The sequence below is a fragment of the Bombus fervidus genome, chromosome 16 (genome assembly GCF_041682495.2).
Source record: "Bombus fervidus isolate BK054 chromosome 16, iyBomFerv1, whole genome shotgun sequence".
Classification (NCBI taxonomy): domain Eukaryota; kingdom Metazoa; phylum Arthropoda; class Insecta; order Hymenoptera; family Apidae; genus Bombus; species Bombus fervidus.
The window spans coordinates 1,288,654-1,315,000 of NC_091532.1; the positions used below are offsets into that span (position 1 = coordinate 1,288,654).

General features: G+C 34.4%; 2 protein-coding genes across 5 annotated transcripts in view; one reads left to right on the forward strand and one right to left on the reverse strand.

Moving 5' to 3' along the window:
- Window positions 1–690: 690 nt before the first annotated feature.
- LOC139995875 (golgin subfamily A member 1) lies at window positions 691–8,558 on the reverse strand. Of its 2 annotated transcripts, none has more exons than XM_072019790.1 (8): window positions 7,842–8,558; window positions 6,954–7,347; window positions 6,742–6,830; window positions 6,492–6,620; window positions 3,826–4,353; window positions 1,473–2,000; window positions 1,172–1,402; window positions 691–1,006 (listed from the first exon to the last, which is right to left on the reverse strand). In XM_072019790.1, the coding sequence occupies exons 1-8, from the start codon at window positions 7,950–7,952 to the stop codon at window positions 851–853; spliced, it is 2,166 nt and encodes a 721-aa protein (XP_071875891.1). In that variant the 5' UTR covers window positions 7,953–8,558; the 3' UTR covers window positions 691–850. The 2 variants fall into 2 exon arrangements, with proteins under 2 accessions (XP_071875891.1, XP_071875892.1); XM_072019791.1 differs by having other exon boundaries at window positions 3,961–4,353; window positions 7,842–8,557.
- A 185-nt stretch (window positions 8,559–8,743) lies between these two features.
- Window positions 8,744–26,347, forward strand: part of Cnn (phosphodiesterase 4D interacting protein centrosomin) — a 38,581-nt gene continuing 20,977 nt past the window's right edge. The window contains exons 1-2 of one of the 3 annotated variants that reach the window (XM_072019754.1): window positions 8,744–8,845; window positions 19,429–19,484. In XM_072019754.1, the coding sequence (XP_071875855.1) occupies window positions 8,796–8,845; window positions 19,429–19,484 (106 nt within the window). In that variant the 5' untranslated portion in view covers window positions 8,744–8,795. Of the gene's footprint in view, window positions 8,846–11,452; window positions 12,658–19,428; window positions 19,485–26,347 lie in introns of those variants that run through there. The other 2 variants (XM_072019756.1, XM_072019753.1) reach the window with 2 other exon arrangements.

Consider the following 26,347-nt stretch of genomic DNA (forward strand, 5'->3'; position numbering starts at 1 on the left):
ATTATTTACAAACATGAACATGACACAATTGCAATATTCATATCACAAATAATAATTATGGCAATTACGTACAGCCTCGATATTAAACGGAGCTAAAACAGGTTTTTTCTAGTTTTTATAACCGATCTGCAGCCATGTCTAGACGATACTAAATTCCTTTAAAAGATCTAATTTGTTTACATCATATAACGATGATGCAATTATTTCATACTTTTTAAGTCATATTAGTTTGCTTCAACTTACATTCATTAAATATGAAATAGATGATAATATACACAATGTAATATAATACTTATATGCAAAATTATCGTATATTCAAAATTCGAATATAACAAAAAATGATAAATAATAAAATATCTCGTGTCAGATTTCTTTATATAGAAATGAGCTTAACTATGATTTTTGGATATTAAATATTGCAGAATGATTGTGTATATTCAAGTATTTATGTACGGAAAAAGATGATATTTTATATGTTGCATGTAATACATATTTTTCACTAATTCATTTTGTAATGTCAGTGTATGACGAATGTCAAAATTCTTCTATATTTTACTTACTTTACCTAAATAATATTTGATGCTACATATTTTAGTGGGCGTTTTGGAAGCTAACTATGACCAATATTTATTCACGCGAATAAATTATACGCGTATTATAAAGGCTAAATATTTTACAAAATTTATGAAATTTCTAGCTCGTAAACTTTTCCCATTTGTGTTCTTCCTAATTTCTCAAGTATTTATAATCATTTGCGACCGATCATCGACGCGATCCAATTTTTTGATTTTACCCACGAATCTGTGGCCACTTTTATGATATCTATAGAAAGAGAAATTTGCTTCGGCTATCAGCTAGGCGGTATAGCTTTGGCAGTTTGTCCAAAACCTAAATTAGGCCGTGTACCAAACCATGACATTTTCCATTCCAAAGTTTCTTGCAACAACCGTTCTTCTTCAGGTGAAAAATGCAAAAGAGTAGCTACTGCTCTTGTTAAATGAAGAGCCTTAAACAAATGAACAAAATGTAAGTTAGGAAATAGTTGAAAAATTATAAATATCTTATGCATTTCTTTTCATTGTTGTTCAACAAAATTATTTCATCATACTATTCTTAGTAATTTATTTTACATATTATGGTTTTGGAATTTTAGGAAGTACATTACATTTACCTCGTATTCCCTACTTGTTAGGAACTTTATGAGAACGTGTTTAAGGTATTTAAAGTTAACATCGTCGTCTCTTGTGCTATTGTGCCTGGCAGTGACCGTTTTCGACGAACTGGGCTTGAGAATTGCTGCGGAAGGTTCAACATCGCTATCCAATGATGAAGATGGAACTCTCAACTCTCGTTGAAGGGTCTTTTTCATATCGGTTAGTCGCTGCTGTAAGACTTTGATTGTCTAAAAATATATTCAATAATTAATATTATTCTCTGAAATATATTTTCATCGTTCTATTTTTCAAGTCTACCTTAGTCTTCTCATTTAATTGCTCCTCTAGGTCCATTAAGCTACTTTTAAGTAGTTTTTCATTTCTCTCTATCTTTTTCCTATTTTGTTCTACCTCCTCCAATTCCAACATTTTCTGTTTAGTTTCTTCTAGCGTCGTCATTGCTTGTTCTACTTCTTTACTTTTACTTAATAAATTGTGCTCTAAGGTTTCTATCCTATTTTGTAACTCAATATTTTCGACTTCCTGCTGTCGATTCTCTTGCTTTACTATTTCTATGTCTTGGGAGACTTGAGCGTTTCTCAATAATGCAGTGTCTTTTTCATTTTTCTCCTTTTCTAGGCACACTTTTAATGTTGCTGATGCTGTTCTTTCAGATTCCAGGTCTTCCCGTAGACGCGCTACCTCTAAATGTAAGGAAGAATTATTCATCCGTTCACCTTCTAGAGTCAGACGAACATGGGCTAGTTCTGAAGTAGCGGTTGATAGTTTTGCTGTTGCTTCTTCTAAATCTTGTTTCAGCCGGGTTATTTGCTTTGACGATGATTCCTGACAAAAGAAAGCAAACAACAAAACAATGTGAGTGGTATCTAATACTATAATGTTCAAACGAAATAATTGTAGTTTGGCAATGATTGAATTTATTTAACATATGCTTCATTATCTACTTCTTCATTACCTACTTCATTATCTACTATCTTTAGAATTTATGGTGAAATGGATTTATCAACAGAATTTATTCAACAAAATTTAACGTTCAAAGTGATAACGTTTTATGAAAAGTGACACTAATAAGAATAACACAAGTAACAATAACATAGAAAAGTACAGAGTAATAATGATATTTTCAGAAATGAATATCATACGTAAGTCTTATATCTTAACTTAAAGTTAAAACTTGCAGATTAATATAAATTTATTAAAATATTTTTAAATTAAACAATATTTGCAAAACGGTATGATGAAAGGCATTATAAAACAAAAAATATCTAATGAACAGAAATTTAATGAACAGAAAATAGGACATTATTGTACCTTGTCGACTTTGTAACAATTATATTTAAAATGGATAAATTCAAATATAATAAAATGGAGATTATATTAAATTTATATGAAAAGAGTATATAAAAATGTAAGATATTTATCAATTCATTTTATGTAATAAAGAAAATAATGTCGGAACGCGCCATTGATTCCGAAGTTCACACCTGCAATAAATTTTAATTTGAGTACATCTGATTAATTAAAAAAGCTTTCTGTTATATCTTCTGCCTTTCTGCAAGATTTTCGATTCTATTTAACCATTCTATCTTCTATTCTATACGAATATGGATACGATACGTTTTCCTTTAATTGTATCAGCTTGGATACGCATTCCTAATATTTACAGCAACGTAAATATAATCGGACTGTGTCGTTGGTGTAGCAAAATATAATATGATTTATTAACCCTGTAAGAAAAAAATCGTGTACACATTTGTGTATATAATAATATATAAAAAGCCGCTTGAAAAAGGGGGATATAAAAATGGGTTAAAAACAAGCACAAAAACGAATGCAATAAACGATATAATTTATTTGTTCTTTTCTTTATTCCACAAATAAAATATACAGAAATGCGATCGTACATAAAAATATTATTGTTGGTACTATCTAATTTTCATGTATAAATACACGCGGAGTGGAAATGTGGAAGTTTTAAAAAGTAGACTACAATTATTTTTTTTTTTATTGATACGTGATACTGATGAAATATAATGTACATTATAAATTTTTGCATGCATATAAAAGTAAATAAAAAAATTATAAACAAAAGAGTGTGCTAGTAAATATACGTAAAATAAATGTTCTGTGCATTAAGCGTCAAGCATCATAGAGATAACATGCAAGTATATAGGCGATATGTAGTTTTCAATTGTAAATTAACAACTTTCGTGTATAAACGTTTCAAACGTTTATATTTTTACGCGTCCAGTGTTTTTACACTAATGGTGTAACGTCATAAACATTTAATACTTTATAAAATTATTAAAACAATTATAACAAATCAGAAAATAAACACAACTTTATACGATCACAGTTAATTTAAAAATGAAAGAAATTATTCGAGATGGAAATATCAACTTCCTTTTTCAAATATTAACAAAACAGGAATTATAATATATCTATATCATATATATCTAATATCTATGTTGGAAATTCTATCATTATACATTCTTTAAAAAATTAAATCTATTATTCAATGCTGTGATCATTTGAAAATTGCCACCTGACAAATAGGGAATGTTCGTTATTTTTTGCATTTCAAACTCTAACAAGACATCCTCTTCGAAACAATCTAGCCCATGCACGACTACATATCGCGGTAACTCACAATTTGTCGTTTAAATTCGTCCACCTCATCATCGACGCTGGCCCGGAGCTCTTTTAGTTCCGTGGCCATCTCGTCGATGTCCTCTGCCATGCGCAAAAGCTTGGCGTCTTTCGTCGCCATGACAACATTGTTCACCTCTATTTCAGCTTCTAGCTGCTTAATCCTTTGCTTCAGTCTTTCACTTTCTTCTTCGACTCGTCTCCTTTCCAAACCTTCTTCACCAGCCTGTCTACTAAGTCTTCCGACTTGTGTCTCCAAGCTAGATATTTTTCCTGACCAACTAGTCTTTATATCGGATAAATGAAGATGAGCTTCTTCTAATTTTCTTTCTAACAGTGCTCTTTCTCTCATAAGATCAGCTATTCTTTCATCCACTGTCACTTGATCGTTACTCTCTAATGCGACTCTTTGTTCTAACACAAAAACCTTATCCTTTAGGTGACGTACTTCTTCTTCAGTTTGTGCCAGTTGACAGGATAGCTGAGCTCTCTCACGCTGAGTAGAATGACGTAGTGTCTCCATTTCATCCTGAAAATGGTGATATTATTACCAGGAATGTCTTTTTATATTTATCATTATTACATTTTGCTCTGTAAAGCTTCATTGCAAACCTTACCAAAGCATTGCTCTAATGCATAAAGATGAATAGAATATTATAAATAATCCAAACCTTATAAAGCCAAGAACAAGCGAATGATGAATTTGATGGTTAATGATAATAATGCTGAAAGTGAACAAAACGAAGAAAAAAATTTATGAAGCGAAACTAAATAGTGTTGAATAAATTTTTTGTTCAAAATCTCTTAAAATTTTCCATTAATTGCTATATAACTGGATATGACAAAAATTTAAGTTTATAAGAGACATTTTATTATTTAAAATAATTATTCCACGCTGTTACGAGAGTAACAACATTGGAGTATGAGTACTGCAGTAGAAATAGTTGAGATATTTTAAATTAAATTTTATCATAATAAGATGAAAAATTTTTCTTTACCATTAAACCACTTCCATTAGTTAATACATGCATTTCTCCTATATTATAAAATTTTGCACCAAGGAGAGAATTACATAAAGAGCAACATTGATGTAAGTAAAATCTATAGAAGTTATTTATGTTGCAGAATAATTTATTGCAGAATAGCAGCAAAGCTTTGAAGACGTACCTCTAGCATCAGCGGTAGCAGCAGCGAATTAGCGGAAAATACCGCCTACTCTGATCTCCAATGCTCTCGTTTATCAAAGTTTTCCAATCTTCATGCGTATGTCGTTTTCACAAAACTTTCAGTATCACTTAGGTATTGCTCATGTTCCATAACCAATAAAAGAATATTGTTCTTTCACAATTTGTTTGTACTCAATAAAATGCCTGTTCTTTCCCAAACTAAGTTTAATAAAATGGAAGTAAATACTTCCTATCAAGTATTAAAAACGCATTCTAAGAGTACAAATAAGAGTTATGGAACATATGCTCATTTGTTTTATTTTAAAATATATTCCAAATATTCTAAATATTCAAATAATTAAGATTCTTGACTAAATGTCACCTGTTCATCATAGATTGATACTATGTGTCAATACAAAAAATGTGCAGAAAAACATGGCAAAAACGTGACAAAACAAAAAGCTATATATAAAATAAAAAAAGGAGAAAGAAAAGTAGTGGGAGGCTTAAAAACAAAACTAATTTTTAAAAGGAAGCGTGCTTATACCTAAAAAATATGTTTATGGTCATTATTTTTGTAGCAGACCACATGATCAATAATTGGCACTATAAAGGTAAATATTCATTAAAAAAAAAAAAAAAACATTACGACAAACAAAAAGAATCGACTTTTTCATGCAGCTTTATCCCTTCTCATTAAAAAATGTTCAATGTTATAAATGAATTTATAATACGAAATGCAATATATGAAAAGCTACTATTGAAATGTTAATTCATGACAAAATAATATCTAATGTTTACTTTTAAACAAAATTGTTATGAAATTATCTATATAACACTATATATATATATATACACATAACAAATTAATTCATTTGCAATAAGAAATAATTTGCATTTATTAGAAACAATACCATTACAACAAGGACAAATTTAGATTATATCTTATCAATAATACTGTTATTTCTTATAAATCAAAGCAAACTTTAATTGTCATTTTATCGAACCAATCATTTCTTTCTACTAATTCCTTAAATGTGACAAAGTAAAGCTGTTAGTTTGTAAAATACAATGCTCATCTAATGGAAATAGAATAACTTAAGATTTTTATGGGATTACTTCTCTTTCCTTAAAAGCTACAAACTGCTAGACTCTGCAAAGTTGTGACAAATTTTGTAAGTAAATAAAAAGTAAATGTAAACCTAAAATATTAAATCTAAGATAGTACTTGTAAATGTTATATATATAGCTTAATATTTAACATAGAATATTTTTGTGTGGAACAAAAATTTTAATATATTTAAAAATAAAAGATTTATATAAATATACTTAAACTCAATTTAAAGTATAGTCCATGTTTACTCACTTAAATGATGTCAATCATCAAAGCAACTTATATTAACACAACTATATTAAATAATTATGTTAACATAATTTTGAAGTTTACAATACATTTCATGTGATAATTAAAATGAAACCAACCATCAGATAATTTACTCACCTGTACATTGTTCAATTCATCTTCGTATCTTCTAAGACGAGAGACTTCACTTTTTAAACTGTCAATTTCTGCAGTGGCTGCTTTTAAATGATGTGATTTTTCTTCCACTTCCTGTTCCTTTGCCAGTAACTGAATTAAAATGAATAAAATAAATATAGAAGTATATAAAGTATTAAACATAGAAGCGTATTAAGCAGAAAATATAAATGATAAAGGTAAGCTTTTATAGAAAGAAATATATAAAACTTACTAGGTGTTTTATTTTTGCCATTTCTTGAGTTTGAAAACCTTCTAGTTGTTCCGCATCTTCTTGAAAACTATATAACTTTTTCTTGTATTCTGAAACACAATATTAGTTATGAAAATTTAGATACGTATATATAAATTTGATTTGGCATTAAAATTTAAATCAAACAACATTAATTTGTTTTTTAAATTTGTTTCATACAATTACAAATGTACCTTCTGCGTCTTTAAGAGCCAATTCCAACGAACGCTTTGAACTTTCTACATGTCTTAATTCCTCTTCTATCTTATTCTTCTCTTTTTCCTGTTTTTCAACTACTTTTTTCCATTCTTTTTCTTTTTCCAAGAACCTTACTTTCCAATCCTCTTCTTTCTTTTCCATTCGTTTTATCAATTCAGCTTCTTTTTTCGCCAATCTTTTCCGCCATTCATCTTCTCTATTTTCAAGTTTTTTAATATCTTTAGCAGAGAGTTGCATATTATCATTTAATTTAAGATCGAAACTAGTATCTTTTTCCAAAGAAACAGGTGGTAAAGGTGAAGCTATATTTTCCTCACGCGAACCATCTAATGAAATTTGAGATCCACTGATGCTACTTGTGGATCCCGTCTAGAAAAAAATACCATTCATTGTAATAACTCAATTTATACGTATGATCATAACAACACTTTATATTATATTATAGATAAAAATGTATAAAAGGTTTTTTCTACAATTTCACTTTAAACATTTAGTTCGTTATAGATTAATTAAAAACATATAATTTTAAACTGTACAAAAATAGCGAAAGTATCTATAAAGTAATATCTCTGCAATAGACTAAACTATCAGTAGGTATTCCAGTAAATCCTGTGATTATCAAAATCAGATAACGAACATATGAAATATTAACGAATCGTCTGATAAACATATGCGAATTTAATAAGAAACATAAATATCTAACTTGAAATATCGCCAGTACTTTCTCGAAAATTAATGATGATTTAAAGTGACTACTACAAATATAGATCACAATTATAGACCGTTTATAGAAAAGTATGCTATGTAGTTGCGTTATCGGTTTCACACTGATAATAAGTTACACATGGTAACAACATGTTTACCTGAGACATATGCCTCGAGTTAATGCCGCGCACATTGCCGGCATTTCTAACGACAGTTGACACGTCACTCCCAATTTCCTCTCGTATTTTATTTTTCAGCGTTGCAAACATGATGCTATAACCTCCAATTCGACGAGCAAAAAATGACAACTAGCACCTGTCAAAGTCGATATTGTGCTGATTCCGTGCCCGTCTACCGGAGCAATGTTAAAGGAAAGAGAGTAAAAATGTAACGTGCCAAGAATTCATTCTTTACTGATCCATCACAACTAGGTTTGATCGAGTCATCCTTAAATAATTTGTATACCCAAGGCCGCAGAAATTTTCCATATATCGAACTATCGGATTAAGTGCAGACGACTGCCATACTGTCCACTACTGTCCAGTCACTCAGTTACTTAAGTAATCACTGGTTTTGAAGCTCGATATTATATATGTAGGTATAGTTAGTGTCCCCTGTTTTAGAAAATTAGCACAACGTGTACAGCGCGAAATGCAAATGATCAACTCGCATTATTCCACGAACAACGTGAATAACAATAGTTTACAAGAGTAATGTTACGATACTGAAAAACGGGTGGATACGCGTGTGATTCATCTAAAAAAAAAAACCTAGCACGTACACTAAATAAATACAACACTTCTTATCTCCTTGTATATAAAGATGATTATATGTACAAATAATGTCGTCACTATTTGATTATATGGCGTTTTGCTCTCACGCCGTGACTCAATAGAATTATCGTTATACTAGGAACATTTTATTTTTATTTTCATGCTAAACGTAAATGTGTAACATTGGTAGAACTGACGTAGAAAAATATAGAGCGTGCATTTAGCGCGTACAGTGGAAACTTGCAGAATTAGTTTTTAAATTTGACGGTTTGAAAGTGCATGTAGGTTCTTGTTTTTTATTCGTTTGTTGCGAATGTGCATCTTGAAATTAAATAAAAAATGGGGGATTTTATGGATGAAACGGCTGCCACGACAAATTACTTTGATACGTAAGTAAATTTATGGCTTTGCATATTGCGCTATGTTATTTTTGTCTTTCAAAGCTGGAGGTCTTTGTTCACACGTTTGTCACTATTTTATAATGGGCCTATACCGTCATAGTATTGTTTACAACTTGAAGCGAGATTAACATATTGTTGATGTACTTGAAATAATTTATACGTGTCTAGTAAAATAGTTTATAATAGCTGTAAAATAAAAAAAAGAGATTAGAAATAATTTACGTTAATTTTGGTTATTTGTTTGCATTTTATATTTCCCCATAATATGTATAGTAATATTTACAAAATCATTAGTACATTCAATAGGGTATAAGTATAGTGGAAAATATTTTTACTAACAAATCTCCGTAAAGTACTCTATTCACAAACAAGTTAATAATTTTAGAACATAATAATTTGTTTTTATTATTGTAAATTTTTAAATTTATTTTTCCCCTTAAAAAATTTGCATTCGCTCTGAATAAATATTAATATATCCAAAAAATGATATGCATGTATGCATAAAGTTTCTTCAGACTAAATTTTAAGGTTAGAAGTGAATACTGAAGTTCGTTGTTAATTAACAATGTTATTATACACGCATTATTACAAATGATTTTAATTTTATAAAAAGAACAATGTGCTAAAGCATTATTATATATGATAATTATGGTATTAGCGTTAATTTATAGTATACAGAGATAAAGCGTTAAAATTATATTTGTATGTAATTGTTTAATAATATTTCATTATATTCCTATTTATTGATTACATTCAAGGTAATTGAAAATATAACATTGTATTGCTAATATTAATTAAATTGTAGAATTTGTGTAAAACGAGAAAAATTCTTGTGTAAGGAAACTTTCAAATTTTTATAATTATTAATTAGAAATTTATTTGTCGACGTCTTTCATAAAAATATATTTTACTTGATTGTTTATATTTTGTTTTATAAACTACACGCAAGAAATGTTAAAACTATACATTGTAGTATACATTGTAGTAATTCATTTAATGAAAGAAATTCATTTACCTGAAACGTTCTATATTATTTATTGCTTTTTTAAATATACATATATATACTGTGATTACTACTTTTCATATTTCTCTGTTTATTTAAACAATGATTATCTCGCTATATAGGGATGGAGTTCATTGTCTACTTAATGGTTCTCAAATATACTCTGAACTGTTAAAAATTAGAAATACAATTCATTATGCACGTTTACGATTTTGGTCAATTATAATAATTACAAAACCAAAGGTATCATTTATCTTTAATAGTAAGGTAATAATACCTTATATCTTAGGGTATAACTACCTCAAGTTATAAATCCCAATATTTACTTTTCTGTCAAACCTTATTATATCGTCACAATTACGTTCTTTGTATGCAGTTGTAAAACGTTTACTTCTTCGACCGCTAATTCTCCGAAACGCATTTATGTTTCAACGAATGTCCCGCACATGGGATGGGTTTTTGTCAGAGAAGGAGAATTATAAAAGACAGATGAAACGAAGGAGGAATACTTAGCAGAAATTCATGAAATTTCTGCGATCTAGAAAAACCGTTTCTCCTAACAATTTTGTATAATTGTAATCTTCGATAAATTTTAATACGAAGTTTAAAATAATTGAAAAATTTAATAATTCATTAAATTATTCAGTACTTAAGCTTTCAATAAATACTTTCAAATATTTGGCGAATGCGTTCTACTTATTAGAATTGATACAGCCTTTATAATTGATAATCTTTTTTTTAGTAATAAATTATAAACAGAGAAATTTCCTGAAACAGAAAATTTATTGGTAATTGTTATATTATATATATTAAACGGATTGCATTTTTAAATATTTCAATAGACTATATAAATACGTAAAACAAAAATGAAGACGCAATTGGTAGAAATATATAAGAAGAGTTAGAATAACGATTTTTAGTATGCGGTATAAATTAAATATTCGCTAAAAATACGGTTATATTATACGGACTGTATTTTTTATCTTGAAAATTTGATTTGTTTTTCTGAAGCCATGAAATGTTAATTCTTCGTCGTCGTATTTGCAATACAAAAAGAGAGTACTCTTATAAAATATATGCATGTAATATGTATATTGATCTTATAACACACGATTCATATTAAAATTGTTTTATAACAACAAAAAGACTAATTTCATTGACTCCGCCTCCGTTATCTGCATTTTCACCATCAGGCTCGTCCAACTTGAAGATTATCCTCAAAATCCATTATTTTACATAACCATCGATTTTATTTATCGACCCCCAATTGAGAGACACTGTGTTTGACCGATGTACGCAGTGTTCCGTTTCTTTACAACCCTGCTTTTCTATCTGTTTTTGTCGTTTGGTTCGGCTCTCTCTCCGTTCTTCGTCTACTCTTTATCTCTACTCCACCGCTCCACCGCTCCTCCACCGTTCCACCACCTCTTTCCATAGACTCCCTCCGCCGCCGCCGCCGCCGCCCACCGTTAGCCCATTCGGCCGGGGTCCATACGTCGGCCTCCGTTTTGCTCCTCGACCAGCCGCACGAATCTTCCGACCTTAAACCCTCCGTTCGTGCCTCCCCTCGATCAGAACGTGAGCCGTGTCGCGTCCGTGTCGCGTCCGTGTCGCATCGACGCCTGCCTGCCCTCAGTTGCGTTCAATCTATCGCTGGAGTAGGTTCAGAGTTGTGATGTCACGTGCGGTATCCAACAGTGTCTTCATTTCGTCGAAAGTACACTCGTTAATCGTTATCTATAAAGGCAACGCCTGATCGAGCCAAGCGTTTGGAAATTCCCCTTGGTATCATCGTTTGGTCGAGAAAACAAATAATTTGTAATCGAAAATTTGTGAACGTTCGATCGACAGTGGTTTTGGTCGTCGGACACGATGGAAGACGACAGACGACCAGCGAGAAAGCTCTTATTATTATTTTCCAAAAGGACTGTGCTAAAATATAAACTGCTGATTCAGTGACAGGGTGATTTTGTTGTAGTCTCGACGCATGCCAGACTGCGTTATCGTTGTGTTTTTTGTTTTCGTCTTTTGTTTCGATCCTTTCTTGTCTCGGATCGTTCGTATCGAACAGGACTTTACGTTAAACAGATTCGAAACGGTGTTTCGTGGATATGGTGTTTAGTGACTAGGAAGTGCATCGGGACACAGTAGTGCGAATCATCTGACGTATCGTCTTGAGCGAGAGTTATCTCTGCATTGATCGATCCAGCAGCATATAGGTCGACCGTGCTAACACGGTTTTAGTCTGGCAATCGAAACTGTGGAAAACAACTTTTTCGAATGTTCATTGGGTCACGAGCCACCGAATTACGCCACGAATAATCGTTAGATTTCGGTATGGCTTTTTAACAAGACCGACGAGAGAGGACTTTCGATGGTGTTGGATCACGTTTGCGCTGATAATGCTTGCTTGAGAACTCTGGTACAGTGAGAACTCTGTGCCAAATAAAGGTGCCAAAGAGGCCCATTCGAAGTACAAGTTATCATAGTATTATTACAAAACTATTATTCACGTTGTTATTATCGTTGTTTGTTATTATATTGTTGTGTATAATTATTACGTACGTTTGTTTTGTACATATAAATATATATATATATATGGTCGCGTGATTTTGTATATGATTCGGCTCGAGGACCATTCTATTCGTACGGGAAGTTATATTTTTCGTGTACAAATGAGGAACAATTACCGCAATATGTTTTTCGCCGGCTACGGATATTCCAATCAACATCAAAACAACTCACCCTCGCCGACCAGATCCAGCGTCTGGGGTAGCGTTTACAGTCCGTTTCGGAAGTAAGTAACCGCTTATTGACCTGGATCCTTTTCCACGTTAATTTACTAACTGCATGATAATTAAACTGCGGATGTTTATACATTTACGAGGCATTCGAAGATGCAAAAATGCACAAATTGCGCACAGCATGCAAAAATATATACAATGGCCGATAAAAGAGTATTTAAACGTTTGTCATGAATAATTTTTATATATACGAGTTTTATAAAACATTTTGAAATTTCATTAACATTACAACGGGACACTGTTGTCGCGATTATATTCATCGAATTCAAAGTCAATGTGAAAATGCATATACTTATACGTGTAGATGTTACAAGATGCTGTTCATTGTAATTATATTTCTTTCTTTATATATTTTTTCATATTACGCGTATTACGTACATTTTTCCATATTTATATTTTCCTGTAAACCTATGTATACAGCGTTTAGTCAATTTTCACGTAACTTACGGCGATAAGTCACCGATACTCGATACTTTTCCCTTTTCTCTTTCTGATCTTTACGCGATTAATTTTTATGGGATACGAAGAAATATGTTACAGGGAGAAACATTTTAAAAATACGCCTGGCAAAGGAAATTCGTTACTGTATCAAAGCAAATCGAAGCTACGTACGTGAAAGATGCCGTCTCCCCTTAGTTTCTTAAAATTAGATTGTTTATCGTGAATATTTTGGGGTAAACCTTAGTCTGTTAGTTTCTCGATGAACGACGGTAGGGTTCGGTTTGACAGCTTCGAATAACAGCATCAAATGTTTCATTGTGAGGCAGGAAAATCAAAGAAACCGCTAAATGCAATTCCTCTCTCCCTGGTGCATCGTTTTAGTTCTCTGAACTTGAAAATCGTTGGCCTCCGACAAAAATATCCGACTGCCGAGATACATATTTTTCGATTATAGTCTGCTGTGTGTCCAAATCTACCGTGTAAAATCTTTATTTCATATTTTACGAGATTCTCGGCAGTGATCTTCTCCGAGATCGAATAACGAGATCTTCATCGCAACGAATAACATTATAAAAGTTATTCGAAGCTAGTTCTAAAGAGATACTTAAATATTCTAAGAGAGCGATAAAAATATGGTTTATTCGTGGTATCACGTTCATCGTATCTAACATCTTCGCGACTTTTACCACACTTTCTCTTTGATTGGCTGCATTTTTTTGCATTTGTTAGATCATTGCCTATTTTAAATGTATTACACGTCCAACGTGTCGTTCCTCGTCTCACTTTCGTTTTAATTAACTGCTGTCTTTCTATCTTATTAAAAATGCGTATAAATTGGTCGTAATAAGGATGGTCGAATGTAAAGTACACGTCGTATACTACACGCGATTCGGATATTCTAAATCAGAGACAAACGCACAGATTTCCGTGACTTAATTGGCAAAATACGTGTATTGCTCTAGAATTATTCCAATTCCTTAAACGAATACATTTGTAACGTGTTTTTGTTATCGAAGAAGCTTATTATAGCAGCTTTTCTCTCGGAAATTTTCGATATAGAATATCTATTACGATATACAACAAATTTATTGTAACATCTTATTTTAACGTTTATCGTGAGGCATTTACTTTGCCACTGTTAGTCGATCCGAGCTAGGAAAAGTACCGTGAAGAGTTTATATTTGTCCCTCCGTACGGTTATCGCACGAATTATTGTTTCGATTATGAAATGAGTCACAAGTAAACCGTAATGATTAGTGCGCTTTGTTGTTTATTTGTATTGTACAAAGTAAAGTGTTGGAGACGAATAAACATCGTTTGTTTTAATTAATTATACCGCCATGTATTCGGATTTATTACTAGGTGTCTGTAGGTGTCTTTTACAATTATCTCGTTTATTAATACGGATGTATAATTATATCGAATTCGTTGTAGAATTTTATTGTACTGTTTATAAAAATCCTACAAGTCCAAAGTATAAGGTTATCGTTAACTTTTTTACTCTGAACCTATTTATTTATCCATAACGTTTTACTTTATTATAAAATATAATATTACTTAGGAAGAAAGTACAACTCTTCTGATTGTCAGTTGATGCAGCTGTATTCAATTGTGCTTACTGTAGCATCGTTGAATGTTAGATTGTAGGAGGTCAACGCACCTTGCGATTATACGAGTCATTTTCATTATACGTATTTACTACTTTGCCCAGACATCATCTTTGCGCTATAACGCAGATAAATAATAATTCCTTGCACGTTTTCGTCATATTACGAGATTCCTTTTCATTGCTATCCTCTCAAGTATGTATCGATGTAAACTCATCACGGTTAAGCTAGTACTTTTTAACGATGTAAATTCTCTGGTATTACGATACTTTGGTATTACAATGGAGAGCGTGCGTTCAACTTTAACTACGTATGTCTTTACTAGAAAACAGAATCATTTTTTTTTTAAAGTGCTCTATTTTTTCTTCCGACGATATAAATCCACTGCTATCATAGGTCGTGACACAGCGAATATTGCGACACATCAGACTGAATTGCATCAATCTACATACGCGTACATTCGCCAAGTGTCTCATGCGTTCATTAAAGCCTTAATGAACTCTTTCGCCCACCGGACACCCACTCGGTCAGCCATAAGAATACGGCAGCTAGTCCGAATCGCTCTATAAACAATGTTTTCATTCGGCAGGGCCGAGCTAATTGTTTAACTGGGCAAGTTAATGCGTTTAACGGTCCGGTAATTGAGCGAACTTTGCACGTCAAAGCGAATACACGCTTGTTCTAATATCGTTCAACAGCATAATGCGCTAGATGACAACGTGTTAAAAGCTCGATTTACGGAATTACTTTCAATGGAAACACAAGGTGATCCGTTGGTTATTATCATCTCGAATAACGCCGTGTTAAATATTTAGCACTTTTTTTTTTTTTTTTTGAGAAATTTATCCATCGCTACACGATAGGATAAAGCGAGTACAATAATAAACGCCAGATTTTCCATACGCCAGAAAGTTCTATCGTAAAAGCAATTACAGCTCAAGCTGCATACATACTGCTCTCTTTCGGTCCATGCCACCATATCTGCTCACCAGTATTGATTACTTACACAACCAGCCTCCATCTTGCCAGATGACGACAACTGTGTGGGGTCATTTCATAAAATCGTTTTCCTCTTTATCAACGTCTTTGCAAGCTGGGTTGTCACGCAGGTGACATACTCCAAACATGTACCGATGGAAGTTAGTATGGTCAGTTGTCGAATCTTTTGAGCAATCGTTGTAAAGACGAAGTTCGTTGCAAGGAATTTTCTACCGATTCTATAGAAATATACGTTTTCTAAGCAACAAGCGCGATCGATTAAACTTTAGTTTGTTAATTTCAAAATCAATTTTATTTTGATAGAGAATTAATACGCGAGGAAGGTTCATAAAGCGAAATGGTTTCTTTTATGTTTCTATTCCTATTAAATTATTAATACGCGTTAATTACTTAAGATATTCGTATAAATTGTTTTATAGAAATTAAAGTAAGCAAATTTTGGGAGTGCTATTTAGAATTTGCAATTGTGATAATTATCGTTATTTACGAGATAAAGAAACATTTATTTATAGACTGTTTTATATCAGATCGACATGTTTCCGACTGATTTTTATGCATGAAACGCTACAATAACTGTCGTTTGCATGTTACGAAATGCGTTATGAATTATGTAACGAATCTCTATTGCGACCAATTGTAGTTTTACGAACGACGTAGATAATTGACGACGATCGCACGATGTGCTCGCAATCTGCGTTTGCAATTAATTAATTCTTACAGCGAAGCTTCAGTCTTTACCTAGTGAAAGTACAACAACTTTATTTTATGATGAATATTATTTTGACTAGAGCGCGACTATACAAATTTATTATGCGAAATACTAACAAGAATTTACAGATAAAACGTAGCAATAAGATGCAACAAGTATTTAAGTTTAAACATTCGGTAATTAAACTTCTTTCTTCAATGATATGTCGTTTTTGATTCTTCCAGCAGTCGTAGCGTGGCTCAAAATTTGCATAACGAATTAACGTTCAGAATCCACATAGGAAATAAAATTCTTTAAATTAAAATCTCTCCTTTAAGTATTTCTTAGAGTTTTAGTTTCTAAATATTTAAACAAAAATTTAAAATTAGAGCTTATTTAAACGAATATTTGTTTCAGCTGATATTTACAAAATAAATATTTTAATTATTCGCTAAATATTCCAATATTAATTTTTAAACCACTTAATCTTTCGATCGATCTTTTAAAACTGAACTTGAACAAACATCAAGTACAATATTGTACGCTGGCATAATTAAAAAAAAAAAAAAAAATGCTCCGCAACCATCAGTGACTCATCGTCTTTAATTCGCTTTTCTTTCCATCCTCTCGTCGCGTTTGCTCAAATCGTTTGTCAGTGCCGAGCGCAAAGGAATAACAACAGTCAAAGCTCTTACTAAACTTATTAGCTGAGAATCGAGAGAACTTTCCATTTTGTTTCAAATTTAGCACCTTCGCTGCCAATTAATAGTCGCGTTTTGCGACCGGTGGCGGATGTCGCGGCTGTGATTCTCGTTACGCAAAGCAACCCTGTCTCGTAAAGTGGCCAATAATAATATCAGCATAGTGTCACCCTTTGGTCCGTTCGCTCCCCTCGTGTTCGTTCCGGGCTGAGCAACTTCTGAGGCGTCTTGAGATTCTGAGAAGTCTGGATCCGGATTAGTTCTACATGGACCTAAGGGGTAGTGCTTAATATATCAGAGTCAGATGTTGGGGTGCTGCCGAAAAAGAGGATGGCCACGGTTACAGGCCTGTGGTTCGCGAGGTAAACGGGATTACGTGCACCGCAAGCTTCTAAATAGACCTCGCTAAAAGAAATGACTGGTTCTCTCCCCCTCGTCTCTTTGCGACTATGGAAAAAGATGAACAACGCTAATGACACGCTGCACGTCTCTGCGTGCAATGTGTCATTTTCAGCTTCAAATGCGTACGTTAATTTGTACCATTAGCGTCGTAGCGTGCAACGTTGTTGTCTTTCTGCAGCGTGTTATTTTTAGAGGAACGAAGTTTATTACATCGAAACGCGCGTACTGTTCATATTTAATAATTTTTGCCTTTAGCAAAGTATTAAACCTCGCCATCATAGAAATCGAACTGACCGATTTTGTCAGTTTTATCACCTAGGTACGCGATTAATTAGTTTGACTGTGAAGAAATCAATTACGTACTGATTTCCGCGAGTTCATTTTCTGTGAGTAGATGATATAAATAATGGTAGATCGTAAGGTAAATTTAAAACGTGTTGTTTAAACGTCACCTTTCCTCTGTTTCTTTAATTTATGGAGTTGACAAACGCGACGTCTGAACAGCTCAAATCGTGTAATTTGTTTTTCAATATTTTATTCTCTGATCCATATTTGTCGAATTGTTTTCATGTAATATATTTTGGATAACGATTAGAGCGCGTCATCGTGAAATCTACGAATTCTATTTATGTAAAAGCGAAATTAATCGGTTTGGATCGTGAGAGGTTCGTATATGAAATAAAAATTAAATAGACGGTTTATAAATGTCGAATGAGACTTTGTCTATGAGCACACCGATGCTTAAGACGAATTTCTGAGCGTGAGACGTCCCAGAAGGGAAGCGAGGTCAGATTTTCCAGACTGCACGGTGCGCGCGAATAATAGCGGAACTCTTAGAACTTGTTAGGATCCGTGACAACCCGCTGGAGAGACATTATCCGTTAATTACTCATTTCACATTTCAACACTGGTCAGCAGGAATAGCGTTTGGATGAAATCTAAATTAAACCTTTCTGGAAATTCTGCATTTCCTTACTACTCGTATACCGTAACTCGGTTTGAAGTGGCCCGCAACTATAAATCACTGACATGTCACACATCACGCAAACAGTTTTACATCGAGCTAACCCGCCGTTTCGTTAGAACGAAGAAAATTGCAATCAAAATCTGGGTCGCGTTTAATTATAACGAATCGTTCCTTAGATTCCGCCGGATGTCGTACCGCGAATTTTCACACTCTCGAATGTAATTTCAGTTGTTCAGTAATGAATGTAAGTTCAGTCGTTGAAATTAACTGTTTCGATCTTGAATTTCGACCATTCTTTTAGTCGATTCATCGTTGAGGGAACTCGTATCGTCGATAGAAACTGAAAGGAATCATTTTCTGTTGTTGCCAATTGCGAATACGATTTTCCATGGATATTCGGCATCAAAAGAAAGCAACGCATTCGCCGGACGTTTCAAGTAGTTGAATTTCTAGCCTGTTAAAATTAACGAGCTGAAATTTTAGCGGGAGATTCTTCGGATGATCGTTATGTCGTCTGATTAATAGTTTGTCTATGCGCAAACCTTGTCCTTAGGATCGAATGTTTTACTTTGAACCGATAGTCGCTCTGGAAATAGAACGCGATCTTCATCTTGATCCTTTTTAAAAGTTTCATCTAATTCGGTCTAGTTCGTACAGTCTATTTCGTATGGAATCAGGAGCCACCACGTGCCTCCGCTCCGTTTTCGGCCCTATTCCAAAAATAAACTATCTTTAAGCTTCGGTGACGTACTTTCATTATCGTCTCCAGGAGCCGTAAAAGAAAGGTTCCTATTCTTCATTTTGCATTCTCGATTTTTAAAATAATATCACAGTTCCTCTTTTATCAGAAAATATCAATTAGCTTATATCTATGGAATTAATTTTATATTGTATTGCATGCATGTACATATATGAATTAATTGGTGATTAATTGGTATTCTTTTTCGTGTTTGTTACAGCACAAATATGCCACTGCAGGACATTACGATGAATCAAACTCTGCCGTTAATAAATGGTAAGTAGCAACCTCGAATTTCACATTTAAATATTAAATTTTTCTTTGATTAGATTACAAAAAGACCGGTTGAATCGTTTGATTCGTTAAGGAATAAAAAAAGAAATTGCTATTTTCATTAACAAATCTAATTATTCCTAAATTATTACCTTTTGAAGAGAGATAAGTGTCTTTTCTCTGTTTTCTTTAAAATAACGATAGATTATTTATCAGCGAATATCTTCAAAGCGTAACAAAAGTACGTAAATATATCTATACAATGTAACAGTGTACAAGCTTCGTTAAAAAAGCTTCCTAACGTTGAAGATAAAATAGAAAAATCGTTATTAGTAAAATAGTAATCAGATTCCAATTTTATGCATAAAAATGTTTACAAAACATCGAGATAGAAAAATTGGAGCAGCGAAACGGGGTTAGAAGGAATATTACAGACACGAAACTCTGACATCAGCGTCAAGATAATAAATGTTAATAAAACCGTTGGTTAGAAAGAAACCAATTAAACGTGAAAAGTGCTTATTTAATTCTACGGTTTTGATATAACTTGCAAAAATAACGCGATCGTATCTTTAAACGAAGCGAGAAATATATTTCGTTATCAAGAAAGAGAAATTCCGAAGAACGTACGTTATCGAGATTCAAGAGAATATGTCTTATAGCTGTTAAAAGATAAAAAAATATACCGACAAACTGAAACTTGGTGCTCGTAAGATAAACTGTGCACGAGTGAAGGAACATTATCTGCGTTTCGTATAATACGATGAATATATTTCGATTAATTTCGAAGGGACTAATAAATCGATATATCGACTTTCATTATAACGATCACTGATAAATACATTATTACAAAATTATATACGAAAATAACATTATTTCCGACATATAAACTTTTCGTACACGTATACGCATATTTTTATATATAATGCAACTTATTTATCTATAGAAATAAAGAATACGTATCGCGTTAATAACAAAGCTATAGATATTTTCGAAAGTCTCCGTAAATGAAGCGTTAAGATCAGCGATTCGGCGATTAATGACTCGTTAAAGTTTTCAAACGTCTATCGATCATCAGGATGGAACGGATACAATTTTACGGTGCGTGATCAAGGTAGGATATCGTTGCATAAGAGCCGATTACATTTATTGCTTATAGTCGCAGATCGGATGAACGTATCGCGTACAGATATCCCTGCAAATTAAATGATTGCTCGAACGAGAGGTCACCGATATTGGAGTCGACAATGGAACGATCAGTTACCTTCCTGTTTCCCCAGTGAAACTACCTTCATTGGCTATTTCCCTCGAGCAATTGACCCCCTGTCGACATCGGTCATAGTCGATGAACAGCTGATTGTCTCATGGAGAACGATCGTTCGTCCTAAATTCGCGTACGAAAATATACTCGTCGGTTTGAAGATTGATCTCGAACGGAATTCCTTCTGACATGCGCGGATTACCATTTTGTTGGAATAAATATTACCGTAGATCGTAAATACCTCTTTGTCCGATCTGGCTTTAATTAGATCTTGCCCGCAAGAATTCAAATTGCATCTATCGCGATGAAAACGGGGCAACGAACCTTGTTCCACTCGGCTACTGCTATTTTACGTCCACGCAGACGCCGCGCCGCGACGCGCGCCGACGAGACGTAATCTCACGTTTACGACAGGGGTGGTCACGCCCGGTGTTTCGAACGCAGCCTCTTAATTCGTCCGAGATTGTAACGAAATCTGTTTATTCGCCGAACAATGACAGAAACTTTGCGTCAAATTCGACCGATATGCTTCCAAACTCTTCCATAACTGATACCGGATGGCAAAGTCGACGAAATACAGGGATACGCGTATCGTCTGAAAAGACAAAAGAAAATCTTTAGCACCAGGAACCTGTGGCCAATGGCCAAAAGTTAGCTATATCAGCCCGGTTGCTTTGTGGTATACGCATAAATTTGGCCCTTGGTAAACGAATCTGTGCCAGAACCAACCGACATCTTGGCCCGGTCCTATCCGCGATCTATACGTTTCCGTGATCCGCGATCTATAGATAAAGATCGCACGTGGCCGCACGTTCCATACGCCGCGTTGATTTTCCTTCGCGCGCGAAACATCGGCTCTTCGTTTACAACAGCTGCGCCCAGTCGGCGTTTTAAACGATGCCTCGCACCGACGTGAAATATTCGACGTGCTAGCGAACGATTCGTACCGATAGATTCGCGGCGATGGGTTCGTGGCATTATAACGAACGCGACGGTCTCTTCGCATCGATGAGAAAAATTTGAACGAAAGCCCATTATGCGGATAAACGAGGCAACGTCGCTACGATTTTCTACGTATAATCTTTCCTATTGTTCGAATGTCTTTAGCAATTGCAAGAAATCTGATATCACTTGCTTTTACCGAATTGGTAGTCGCGATGTTAAGGTAGTTGCGCTTATTTTAGCATTCGCGTATTATCCGATTAGGCTCGGTATATTATATTTCGTATCGTTTAATAGCAATCGTTCGCGTGACTAGAAAAATTTCACACCGCGTAAACGAAACGCGTAGAAATTGATAAAAAAGAACATCTTCCACAGCCGTCATAGTTCGTTTCAAAGCTCGCGAGCTAATACAATGCGTTTGCAGCGTAGCTCGTAACTTTCCCTCCGAAACAAAGATGTTTGATGCATCCTAGAAAAATGTTTTTCGCGATCTCAAATTACAGGAAGCAGTGATCCATTTATTTCGGTGGGTTCCGCGGCCAGAGAGACAGAGACAGAGAGAAAGAGAGAGAGTAGGAGAAACGTGTCGCGACTCTGTATTTATTTCTGTAACACGTTGCCCTGTGGTCCTGCGGCACGTTATTCGCCACCTTTGCGAACGATTTCCATGTTGAACGACACGATCTTGCCTCTAGATAAAACACCATGCACATTGCGAAGCATTGTCCAAGTGAACCGGTTGTTTATTTCTCCAGATGGTCGAACTCTCCTATCGTCCAAACTTTCTCCCGATGCTCGGAATGCGAAATTTGCATCGAACACCAAGCTTCAAGCGTTAGACGCGATGGTAGCCAAACTCTTCGCTATTTCTGCTCGCCTATTGATTCTTCCTGATTTCTCCAGTCTTTACGTTGCAGGTGTTATTGCATTTAATTGAATAGCTAGGAAGGTTGTTATCAACTTTGATTATTAGTAGTAGTACGTCGATGGTGAGAAATTTGTTGAATTAGGAGTTTACGAAAATACGCGAAACTGGTAGGAAATACGTTACGTTTATTTTGCGACGAAGAGTTTGCTGAGATCTTAACGTAAACCAGAATATCGAAATCGAGACGACTGTTTTCAATCAGCATGTGTGAAATGGATTATAATATAGATATTTGTTCCGATTAAGCTCTGTGTTATCGCTATAGAATTATAAATTAATTGTCAAAGAATTTACCGTAGTAAAATATTAAGTTTTCTCTAACGAAGCTGATAAGTCGAGTTGCGGATAAATTCAATAACGAAATAACTAGCTGCTTGGCCACGGCTTCGGTATTTCTTTTTATGATAATTTATGTTTGTTATCATTTAGAAGTCGAATTTCGAAAAACGCTCAAACGCGTGTTTATTTACTTCTAATGAGAAGTTTGTTTGCCAAATCCTAAATACACAGCTTTAGTGGATACGCTTATCCTTCGCAAGAACACCTTGCCCCTTCATCGTCCCTCTGAGGGTTGAATTTCGAAAAACGCTGAAACACGTGTTTGTTTGCTTCTAACGAAAAGTTCATATCCCGAATTTCACGTCCCCGACTTTAGTAACTCTTGGGATACGAGCCACGTGGTTATTCTTTCAGAAAAATTCATCGCCGTCTTACCACTTTAGAATCCGATTAATTTTCAAAATTCCCTTTCGTGACGGAAATGGGCTGTCCAAATTTCACGTTTTTAGGCACAGCGGTTTCGGCTGAACGTCGACGAGTGAATCAGTCACTTTTATATTTTGTATTTTATGCATAAATAATCAGTATTCCTGATTGTAGAAAAAGAAAACATCGTTGTAAACAAGAACAGAATACCATTTCGTATTAGAAACTAAGGAGAATGAAAGGTATTTTCGTCGATTTGAAAAGTATTTCGACAATAATCGTAAAGTCGAATAAATCGGTATCGAACAAATTATGTGTCTATTCGACGATCCATAAATTTTCCAATACAAAAATTCGATTCTCGATAGAAAATTCGTGATAATTTATCAGAATATATCCAAGATCGTTCAATTTGCCAATAATATAAAATCATAATTCGTTCGAGTAGCGTTAAGCGCCACACACAGTTCGATGAGTAATTAAATGACTAACGCGGGATACTTAGGTTTCAGTTTAATTACTCGTTTCGGAACCGCTACCACCTCCGTGTCATTTTCATTTATACTTTGACACGATTGGGATCGAGCCAGACGCCTACGTGTCTGCGAAAACCTAGTGTCTTTATGAACTAAATGATAACTCAAGCGCTGATGCTATTTTTACGTATTAAGATTAACACACATGGCAGGGACGTTAAACTTTGATCGTCGATGTGCCCATTCGCGAATAAATTTTCTTCGTTGGATCAGAAATCTGCGAAATAGTACAGCGGAGACTAAAGAAATTTAGAAAATGAAAATCAACATAAACTTGCCGATAGAAAAACGTCTCGTAAGACGTTTGCGTTGTTCCATCGATCAAGTTTTAATAACCGGACCGACCCTCGTGAATCCAATCCAATTCTATTTTCCGTTCGATTCGAGCGACCAAGTCGATTAACAGAATTCGATATCGGTCACAGAAGCCTCCGGTTGACACGAACACAGAAACCGCGACGACACGCGCGTTACCAAAGGTAACATAATATGTAAGTACACGGTGTCGCAATGCCGGTGGCGAGTTCGAGCGACCCGAAATAACCGCGAAGCCCGTTTTGACCTCTTCTGCTCCTAATTTCGTGATGTACGATTAATAGGCCGATGCTAACCGGCAAAATTACAATTGCGCGAGCTTACGTCCAAGACGATTTCTCGTAACTTTAATTACAGCCAGGTCGAACAGACACACACCGAAGAGCTGGAGAGTGGCCTGCCAAAATAAAGATAGTTGAAACGTTGCTTCTGGCCTAAATGTGTCATCTATAAATACGCGAGCTCTACGTCCGGCCGACAGAGCCGAGGTTCACAGTCGATATCGTGCTTGTACCGATACCTAAATCGCTGAGATTTACCGATCGATTCCTGGAAACCTGGAATCATGACGCGGCATATGACGCCGATGCTATATGGTGGTTTGCCCGGAGAGAGGTTATAATGGATGTGCAACTTTGTCGATATTTCTTTAACGTACACGGGCATTGCTGAATTTCTGTCTCGAATCGATCCCTCCGGGGGCAAGTGGAACAACGATTGGAAAAATTTACGATCTCGAAACGGGATAGCCTTCGAAGAAGTAGGTTTAATAGACGCAGGTTGGTGTTGTTAGTCTCTGCTTTGATCGATCGATGGTAAAGTGGGGCTTGGTAGAGTCAAAGATTATTTTTTTAGTTGGTGATCTAACCATCAACCTTCTTTTTTTATTTGATGTTTTCTTTAGAAAAGAATCGACAGATACGTTTACTTTTATACGAATTGAGTTTAGATGCGAGTTAACGAAAGAGAATTAAAAAATAAAGATCGAGTTGGCAACTTGGTATATTGGATAACATGGACGATAATTCCTTAATTTCTAATTTTCTTTTTTTTCTTCTATCAAAGATTCTTTTCCTCTTGCTTGGTATGCTCGTTTCACGCAAAGTGTAAATGATACGCTTTGTTGAATTTAAAAATCGAGGTTAAAAGGAAAGCGAGTTTATCGAATACGCGATTATCGATTATTTGGAAGATTTCAACCTTGTTTAGCTAAAAGATAAGATGCAACAGAGTGGCTGAAATTGGCCTTCGTTGTTTCCAGAGATATTTACGTACGATTTAAAAAAGGTATTTCGATCGAAACGAAATTCGATCGGTCTATTTTATTTTACGAATTGATATATAAAATATCATCTACTATCTACATATTAAGAACCAAAATTAAATAATGCTATTATTAAATGATTAAAATAGCACAATAGCACTGTCTTGTTCCTTTTCTAAGTTACGTTTCTTCCTAAAAACATACGCGTAGATAGTAATTTCTACTCACGAGGGTAGAGCACGTGAGGAGAGAGCACGTGACGTTCAACGCTGCACAGGAACTGCGTCGAGGGCATTTGAACTTGAGTGGAAACAGGACTCGTACTTCTAACTATAGGAGGAAATGCACGTTAGGGTTAAGATATGACGGCTTCCTGTGATCAATCTAACGTATGAACATGAAATAGGATCTGCTTCCTGTTTGGTATTCTGCTTATACGTGTTACGTATTCTTTTTTCGGTACATAGAAGCAGCTATCGTTTTACAAAACTATATACACAGAGATGTTCAAAAGCTTGTCGCAGTTAACATAGACAAACTTAACGATCTCGGCATTGTTTACCCGTTGGATATACCACAAATCTGTGCAAACACGCAGAATTCAGACGATATCTTTGCCCAAAAAATATTTGTCTTTAACATTCCAAAATATACAGATTATGAAAGTCATTTTCGTTATTGTCGAATTAATCGAAGCTGTTCCATCGTGCTCGATGGTAGCTTCGTATTATAAATTAACAACGAATTTTTCCACAGCTGTCGATTCGTTGTTCCATGCAGCTGCTGCTCGGAGAATCCTTGAAAAGGTTGCCTATACGTATCATAAGCTATACGCGATACGATATATGCTCGAGATATAATTTTAACTGTAGGTTATTGCGATGTAAACTTTGGCGCTGCTTTGCCATTTTA